Source organism: Solanum tuberosum, unplaced genomic scaffold (assembly GCF_000226075.1).
Source record: "Solanum tuberosum cultivar DM 1-3 516 R44 unplaced genomic scaffold, SolTub_3.0 scf00324, whole genome shotgun sequence".
Classification (NCBI taxonomy): Eukaryota; Viridiplantae; Streptophyta; class Magnoliopsida; order Solanales; family Solanaceae; genus Solanum; species Solanum tuberosum.
This window is the reverse complement of record NW_006239247.1, coordinates 598,248-608,065: the sequence shown is the minus strand read 5'-3', so window position 1 is coordinate 608,065 and position 9,818 is coordinate 598,248. Positions and strand designations below refer to the sequence as shown.

Genomic DNA, 9,818 nt, shown 5'->3' with positions numbered 1-9,818 from the left:
GTATTTTTTTTAGGGGGGGGGGGGGGGGAGAGAGAGAGATTGAATGTGCAAACAAAGTCTTATATTACTAACTGATAAAAAAAAGGATCCATATGAGATGTAGCGATACTCACGACTTGAAAATCTAGGGTCAAAATTGAGAGACAACCTCAATTTTATTTTATTTTTTGCTTAAAATAGATGTCCAATGGTTTCCCTATGTTACAAAAATCAGTATTTTTATTTTAAAACTTAGTTGTGTATAATATTTGTATACTTAAACATGTTGGGAAAAAACATCAATACTTTGTATGCCAGGTATGTATATCGAGTTTTTGAACATTACTCTAAGAAAATAGTGGACTATGCAACTAAAACTTAAAAATAAAAAAAAGTGAAATTTTAAATACACCGCTAAATACACATGAAAACTATAATGATCTTTTAAGCCATACAATATTCTTATTCATCAGCTCGAAAGAATTACAATAATATGGTTGCCTATGCTCCTTTTTGCAAATAATTAACTTATTTGCTAATTTGGGATAATTAACAATCACTACTACTAATAACATACACAAAATTATAATCTCTGATATATTGGTACTTGACTAATTCAGATTCCTATTGAGAAGTCTCTGTTTATAGGGTAAAGCATGTGACTCTATTTTCAGGGCTCGAACTCGTGATCTGATTAATTAACCAATTTTCTAGATTCCAAGAAACTTTTGCTCTTGTGTTCACAAGATGAAAGATATTGAAGAAAAGTAGTAAAATCAGTATCCTTGTAGAGTTTAGGGTTTGATTCATTGATGAGATTTGGAGAAGGCTGAATTTTGGAGCTATAAGGCAAACTATGTAGTGAAGCAACTGAGATTCTTGATTTTGATGAATTTACAAGTACCCTATGTAGCACACTTTTGTACCTTCCATTGCTGAAAATCTGTAAAGTTGATAGGGAAAAAAATTAGACAATATTTTGAGAAACACATAAATTAGAATAATTTAGAGAATTTTTTCTGGTTTTTCACTCGGTGTCTGATACTATATCGGGATCAGACTAATCCAGATTTGTGTCGAGTACGGTTTTATTAAAGAGGGGAGCCTTAAATTGACAAATAACCACTTTTCAGCCCTTGTAAGTTGTAATTGAGAAATGACTTGAAGTTCCCGTATTAAACTTAAAACTCCATAACAATAACTATTTCTTCAAAACACGACTGAAAAGTGGTTAGTGAACGTTATTTATACAAAACTCTCCCTATGTCGAAGTTAAACGATAAATGAATTTTTTAAGTTTTGAACAAAAAGGTCGTTCGAATCCCTAAAAATAGTAATAGTATCACGTAAATTGAAATAGAACTGACCTCAAGATGGTCTCCAACATTGACAACAAAGGAATTTGGAATAGGTTCAACAGTCAACCATTTTCCTTGATGTTGTATTTGTAAACCTTTCACTTCATCTTGTAGTAAAAGTGTAAGTAAGCCATAATCTGAATGTGGTGGCATTCCAAGTGTTAAATCTGGCTCTGGACAAGAAGGATAACAATTCAACACTAAAAGTTGGCTCCCATCCTCAAACTCTTTCAAATTTTGACTATCATTATTGTTTTCATTATTCACTAATCCCAAACTTTCAAGAATTGCTCCAACTAGCAATTGGTACAAGAATTTTGCTTGATTTGAGTAGTTTGAAGCTGCCTCCCTATTCATCAATCAAAAAAGTAACTATTAGAAAAAGATCGTAAATGATATACATATATTATACACTAATTATACACGGTTATACACATATTATACGTAGGTTATATGTCCTCTGGCTATTTTTAGTTTAAGCGATTGAGATAGTGGCTATTTATGTTAAAGAATTTAATTAATTTTTCATGTCAATTTACTTTTGCTGAAGAAATTTATATACTTAAAAACTACATAAACATAGTATTATAATAATGAAAGTTCAATAATACTTAAATATTTGACTTTTGGAAATAATTAAACTATAGTGCCACGTAAAATAAAACAGGTAAAGTAGTTGACTTTAGAAATGATTAAGTAAGCAATCTAATTGAATTTGTAAGTTATGATATTTAATAATGCAAGTAGAGATCTTATTATAAAAGTTGACTTTGTTTTTTTTAATTATTATTATTTTATAATATTAAAATAATTATAACCTGAGATCTACTGGAGAAGAGGGCCAAAGTGAGAGCAAATCACTTGACAAAGAATGGCAACTAAGTTTAAGAAAATCCCTCCAACAAAATACTCCATCTTTGTTTTGATTAAAACTTGTTCCAACTCTTACTGGTGCTTGCATATCAATAGACATGTATTTGGCTCTTTCTTCAAAGGGAAGTTCAAAGAATTTTTTGCCAACTTCAATTATGTGTTGAATTGTGTCACTATGAATACCATGATTCACCAACTGCATCAAGATAACAAAAAAGTCAGAATCTACTGCTCCAACTAATTTAAATTCGTATCGTACAAGTTCACTATGGGATATTTTAGTGCTCTTTATCGATGATGACATTATTTTCAAGGTCTAACAGGAAATATCTGGTTAAGAGTGAAAGAATATTTTCAATATGTACACCACCGCAACACAAGAGTGAAGCAAGATCTTATTTCGATGTATGTGAGTTCAATTGAGTTCATTACTTTTGGCTCGATCTATGTATACGTGTGTTTATGTAAGTTAAAGAATTTAAAATGTATATGAAGAAGGTTGCAAAAAGCCAAGGAGAAAAAGGAAGAAAATGTGATCCCTTTTAGTAATGAGAAATATAAAAGAATCGAGTCCTCGTGGTCAATAAAGTGGATTGAGAATCACGAGGTCTCGGATTTTAACAAAAATGCAACGTGATTTCTTCTCATCTGTTTAAATCTCGGTGGACAGACTTACTCGGTACATATGTTGATTTTGGAGATAGCAAGGTACTCGTGAAGTTAGTTCAGGTACGTGTAAGCTGTCTCAGACATCACGATTATCGAAAAAAGAGAAGTGGTTAAATTGATTAGTGTACAAAGTTCAAATGTTACCTGAAAAAATCCATATTCTTCACAAGCTTTGGCAAGGGATTTGAGAACTTGAGATCTATTGGGGCCTTGCAATTGAGCAAAATCAATAATAGGCAAGTTGAAATTTTCTTCTTTTTTCACAATTAAAGGCCTATCTGAAATTGGCAATATATATTTTCTTGGAATTTTAGTAATCCCACTTTCACATAAATGCCTAACTCCTTTTTGATATCTACACTCAATTTTTTCCTCATAATTTTCCTTAATTTTTTCAGTTGCCAAAATATTCATTGTTGGACACATTATAATATGTGAAATATTTCAAAAAATAAAAATAAAAATTGGTAACTTGAAGAAGGAGTTTGAAGAGGGAAAAGGGTGTTAATTTGATGAATTTTTATGGTAGAAACAATGTACTTATATATAGGGAAAAAACATGGCAAAACAATGTTAGTTGATTATATTAATTTAAACGATTTTAATTAATTAGGTAAGTCTTATATCTAGACTGGTTCCTTTATCAATTGCCATGCAAAAACACAAGTGTTGACTTGGTGTGGGTCAAACAAAGAGACTTATTTCTTTTTTTTGGTATTTATGTACCCATTGATTAAACTAATTCAGATTCATGTTACGTATGTCTCATTAAAGATGGAATCGATCCATGTATAAATCGAACATTGAGTTAGCATACACGTCAAATAAAACAACAAGATTCAGTATTCATTATGTGACGTAAAATCTATCAAGTACTCGAAAGATATTTGATTAAAAATGAAAAAATCCCGTTCAAATATGGAGGCTTTTTGGTTACCGAAGGAACTAGTCTTTTTCTTTCCTTTTGTGGCCCCCTTTAGCTCTATACACAATTTCAATTTTCAACCTTTTGTGGACCAATCTAATATTCCAGTACTGTCCTAGATCTGCCCCAATTTTGTCTATTGGGGTATTATACTTATTTTGAGTCTTTTGTTCCCCTTGACTTGTCTAGAGATGTTTTAAATTTTTCAAAAATATTCAAAATTTAGAAGTAGGACCAATACCTTGAGGATAATAAATATAAAACGCCTGATAAAATTGAATTCTAAATTGATTTAATTAATAAAACTTAATTTTATAGCAGGGTCTTGAAGAAAAAATAGGTGGAGAAAGGATAAGTGGTTGAAGTATGACCATAGAAAAGTACATTCACCATTTCAAGTATTCAATTGAAAGTTAGGACACCTCAAATGGAGTCTGAAATCTAAATGAAGGGAGAAAAGCTCAAACAAATAGAAAATTGACGAAAACAAATATTCATTCTAGCTACCTATAGCATAGGAAATTATAGTTCTATAGGGACCCTGGTTAACGTCTCACACCTAATGGTCGTTAGGGTTGTTTTTGTTGAGAAGGCATTACCAACTTATATTCAAAATATTACATAAAAGAGTTTACAATATTCAAGAATTGTAGGGATCGGAACTAAAAGATCAAGATCAGATCTCTAAAATGAGTGTTCTAGAAATTAATAAAGTCTAGAATTATTCTAAAAAAAGGGTCATTCTAAAAATGAGTAATTAGAGAAATATTCTAGTATGGAGTAACAAATATCCTTAGCTAGATTTTTTCATTAGTACCAACTATAAATATATATGTACTCAAATAAGAAAGTAAATAGTGAGTGATCAGGTAAAAATAAGAGATAACAAAGAGTCACTAGAATATGAGTGCAAGAAAAATTAAGTGCAAGAGTTGTAATTTCGTAGGTTATCATTACTTACCGATAAGAAAATTCAAGTTGTGAGTAATATTTTTTTTAAAAAATCAAGCAAGAAGTGTGAGAGAAAAAAATGATTAGTTAGAGTTTGAGTGCAAAATAAAAAATAAAAAATAGAGGGTGACAGAGTTGTAAGATCGAAGTGAACTTACTTCATAATAATAAAATTCAAGTTATAAGCAAGTAATCAATTTAATCTACCATCTAATAAAAAGTACCACCAATATATATAATCCGTTAATATGCAACAATTTCTCTAGTAGCATAAGCTAACTTAATTACAATGTATCAACTATCAAGAATTATAATTTAGTGATATCGATCAAACTCTTCACATAATAAATAAAATGTGTTTAGTTGTCCGATACGATTTATATTGTGACTTGTATATGAGAAAATATCAAAAAATCATCAAATCATACTTATATCAAAGAAAATTTAATTTAGTCATATCGTGATATTTGTTGTTGTTGTTACTTTCCTCTTCTTTATTCTTTTCAGCGTGACTTTTTTTTATCCTATATTTGTTTTACGTACTTATTTTTTTTATACGCTTTACTTGACAAAATGTCTTTCAAAAACAATTTATCTCTATCTTCACATAGTAGCAGTAAGGTTGCATACACATTACGTTTCCATAGATTTCACTAATGAAATTACATTGAATGTGTTGATATGCAACGACCTGATTTCATCTACGAAAAAGCCAACGGAGAAAATTTTTGGGCCGGAAAACTTTTTGGTAGTAACTTGAAAATTTTCAACCTAGTCTAGATTTGGACGAAATCGGAGTCAGTGAGTTCTAGGGAAATCTGGTAACAAATAGGAGATCTAACTATGATTTTGATCACATGAATAGATATCTAAGACGTTAAGGAAACCGTGAGATTTCACGAAATTGAATTCGGGCGAGTAGAACTCCCGAAACTGATCTTAGTGTGAACGGATAGTTTCTGAGTGTCATGGGTTGAAGCTGTGTTGTGAAATAGGGGTTTGAAATTCTTAAATTAGCTCTCTGTTTCCGTGCAAGCCGCTAGGGCACTATTATTCCCGCCAGGGTGGGGCCGCTGAACGGGATGAGGTCCGTTGTGGTGGGACAATCGCGATTTAAGTTGGAAATAAACCCCAAAAACATTTTATTCAGCACTTTTCGACTTAGAGAGCTAAGGAACGACCCCAGGTGTTTTCTTGACAGTTTTCCACCATTCTTGAGGCTAAAGGTAAGGTTTCCACTCCCCGAATCCGTTTTTCGATTCGTAGAACTTAGTTTCTTGGGTGATTACTGTTGGGGAAGGGTTTTGGAACTGTTTGGATTGTGGAGAAAAGCCCTAATTTGGATATTGGGATCATGGGGTTGATCTAGGGTTGATAGTGTTGATTTTAATCCGGGTAATTAGACATAGTTTATTAATTCCCGTGTTATATTGATTGTTTGTAGACCAATAACAAGTGGAAAGAATTTGAAAAGGGAAGAATCAAGTTTCTTAGGGGATTCAAGCTTTGTTCGAGATAGATGATGGTTGTGATTTCATGTTGTGTGATATATGTTTGTTCTTGCTTCATTATGATACATGGATGTATGATAATAGTACATTATTGATCACACTAATCGTAAATGAGAATAAACGGATAATTGAATGCCATGAATCATGAATTGATTGTATGATTATAAGAATATACTTGTGATTGTGATTGTGGCTTGTTGAATGGATCAGGTGTTGCGCTTCAATACACTAACTGGGATCGGTTGCCACGTATCGACATAAACATTGGAACGGGTGTCACGATCCAACATACTAACTTGGAACGGGTACCACGTACCGGTACACTAACAGTTTGGGTGTGGGTTCCATGAGAGGGTCATTGACTTGACATAACTGCATATCTTGAGAATTGTGAAATTGTACGTTGTTCGTAAATGATGTTGATATTGTATATGTTCGGTGTATGCATGTTATTATTATGTTGTAATGGCTTATGTATGTTGCACTTAGTAGGATAGCCACATGATCCTACCAGTACACTGTGGTTGTGTACTGATACTGCACTTGCTCTTTCTTTGTTGAGTACAGGGCATCTTCAAGCGACTATTGACAAACCTCGTTTAGAAGACCAGTGATCGATTTGAATTCAAGGGTGAGCCAGTTCTTCCAGGTTGTCATGAGTTCTCTATGTTTTAGTCCACTCCTTTCGGACTCAGACTATTTGTTTAGGGTGTTTGTTTAGTTTCGGGGTTGCTCCCCCTTTTCTTAGACTTGTTGCACTTTAGATATTTTGGTACAATGACTTTCAGGTTCTAGGGGTTGTTCTTCCGCATTAGTTTGGCTAGTTTATTTAAACCGTTGGAGTTTATGGGAACTCTATAATTTCTACATTTAAACCTGCTTTCGTATCTTTAAATGCCTAGTTTTTCGTTAATTTGCTTAGTTGGGTTGTAGTAATGGTTCTCCCACCGGAGGGTTAGTGTGGATGCCAATCACGACGTTCTGAATCGTGACATGATGATTGTATAAACACAGCGTGCGGATAAACTTTTACGGTTTTACCCTTCATAACTAGCTAGCGACCTGGTCATAATTTTGAATCCTTCCTCAAAGTAAGTCCGTTAATGCATATTTAAGGTATTAGACAGATTGATTAATTAAAGACTTATATAATTAAGCACACCTAAGCATGAAAAATAAGTTGTTTGTTAATTAATGAGATTAACTTAACTGTTCATTAGACTTTTCCATGGTATAACAGCAGGTGAGTAGTGTTGTATACAATGAATCTAAAATGTCATCGTATTTTCAATTAATAATAGTAAAATATTAATTAGGTCATAATTAGTTCTTGTTCCCCAACTAATTTATTAATTTCATTTATGGTTGTCAAATCGTGTGCCCACTACGTCCCATATTGTAACTAAGAGAATTTTAACGATAAGGATAATTTGGTGTAACAGGGATATGATCGTAGATAGAGAGATATAGAGGATGAAAGTTGAAGATTAGCAGATAGACGATTGTTATTTTTAAACTTGATTTAAGTATAAATCATACTTGCCTTACTCTGCTTCAAAATACTACTTCCTAACTAAAAATATATTTATGAAATACTCTATTTTAATTATTAGTGATTTGTTACCAATTAAAATTATCTAGATGATTGAGTAAAGATGGTAAAATTCACTCATACTCGATATTTATCCTCTTCATTTATACTCTCTCTTTGCTCACTTTAAATTTGTTCAATTTTGACTTTGCACACCTCTTAAGATCATATTGATTGACGTGAATATTTTGTCATAATACCCATATTATTTGATGTTTATTCTTAATTAGGTCTTGAACATAATTTGAAGAATAAATAATTAATGCTAAGGTAAAATAAAGGAGAAAATGATTTTCTCTTAATATGCTAAAAGTGATAAATAAAAATAAAACAAAAACAAAAATAAATTATTAGATATTAATTCCAGTAATGGATTTAGAGCATAACCTACGAGATCACGAAAATATACTAGTTTTTTTTTGCTTCAAACCTCCCCGGCCCTCTCTATATATTATTAATAATAAATTCACTAAATATATAAATATGTGACTGTAAACTCTATTATTACTATATTATTAACTTTTGATGTGATCTTTGCATGAACCTCTAAACTATATATTCTGAATTTACATCTTATTAACTCCTAGTTGGTACCAATTATATTTTAATATAATCGACCAAAATATGATATATTGGACTATATTATAAGTACTACGTACGTACGTAATTAGCAAACGTGGATAGCCTAGCTTCATGACTCAATCCAATAATTAACAAGTAATAACCATAGACATACACAAGGTCGTATTATGCTAGATTTGGGCATCATAATTTAAAAACTATCAAGAATTAAATAGACTATAACTATTTAGGGATGTCAATTGGAGCAGAACGGATCAAAAATTTTATTTTAAAATATCAAATGAAACATGACATGTATTAGAGTGGATCTAGATTTAAATAACAAAAGAAAAAATGTAAAGAGGCTAAATAGATAGAGCGGACCTGAATCTATACGAGGAAAACAGTTAAATGGAGTTGTACAAGATCAAGCAAGGCAATACTTTAACAAAAGAAGACTTAACCAATTCTGTTCGCCCCGCTCCATTGTCATTCGTACAGCTGTATATTAAAAACATACAATTAATCTCCTCTTCAAAGTCAATGAATTAATTATATTATTATTGAAGTCAATAGCCCATGGGCCAAGCTGGTCCAAGTAAGCAAGCAACATGTTTTGTCTTCTCTTCTTCATTCATTGCATGTGTCCTTAAAGATAAATCAACATCACCTCTTTTATTTTATTTTATTTTATTTTTTAAAAAAAAAAAACTCATAGTTCATATCTTAGTTGTCTAATCATCCCATGCTAATTACTTGGATCTTAAAATAATAGTAATGACATATGTTAAAAGTTGTTGATGACTTTGCTAATGATAAAAGATAGAAGAGGTTGATGTGGTAAGTTGACATGTTATTTTGGTTAAAATGGATAGAGTTTACGAAGATGTGTATTAAAAAAGACAGTTTTTTTCCGAAGTCAAAAAGAGCGAAAAGGATAAATTTGAGTCATTTTTGTAACATAAGAGTATACACTATACACTGATCGAATACTATTAAGAAATTATATATGAATCGATAAAATGAAAAAGATTTGTTACTTTTTTTTTCTCGATATTCGATATCAGCATTAAAGTTTGATTAAATTTAAATTTATGCATTGTAAGATATATTTTTAATGGCGACACTTTCAACTGATTATGCATTGTAAGATATATTTTTAATGGCGACACTTTCAACTGAATTGTTTCTACTCTCCGAAAAAAAACTCAAAATTTCTGAGTAAGAATAGAGGAATATCGATCCATCCACTAGGGGTGTACATGACCGGGTTGGTTCGGGTTTTTCAAATATCAAACCAAACCATTTGTGTAAAATTTTTAAATTTATACCAAACCAAACTAATAAAATTTGGATTTTTTCGGGTTTTTCAACCTTGGGTTGGTTCGGGTTTTTCAAAT

The 9,818-nt window shown here is 31.5% G+C and overlaps 1 protein-coding gene across 1 annotated transcript; it reads right to left on the bottom strand.

Annotated features, from left to right (window-relative positions):
* Positions 1-386: 386 nt before the first annotated feature.
* Positions 387-3,374, bottom strand: LOC102589828 (feruloyl CoA ortho-hydroxylase 2-like). The gene is made up of 4 exons (XM_006360452.2): positions 3,024-3,374; positions 2,156-2,406; positions 1,347-1,686; positions 387-922 (listed from the first exon to the last, which is right to left on the bottom strand). The coding sequence occupies exons 1-4, from the start codon at positions 3,303-3,305 to the stop codon at positions 674-676; spliced, it is 1,122 nt and encodes a 373-aa protein (XP_006360514.1). The 5' UTR covers positions 3,306-3,374; the 3' UTR covers positions 387-673.
* Between the last annotated feature and the right edge of the window lie 6,444 nt (positions 3,375-9,818).

Bases quoted from the DNA above. Each gene is read 5' to 3' on its own strand.
- LOC102589828 (XM_006360452.2), bottom strand. From the start codon at position 3,305: ATGTGTCCAACAATGAATATTTTGGCAACTGAAAAAATTAAGGAAAAT. The intron at 2,407-3,023 runs GTAACATTTGAA...ATCTTGATGCAG, and splicing joins AAGAATATGGATTTTTTCAG to TTGGTGAATCATGGTATTCA. The intron at 1,687-2,155 runs GTTATAATTATT...ATTGATGAATAG, and splicing joins TCTTCTCCAGTAGATCTCAG to GGAGGCAGCTTCAAACTACT.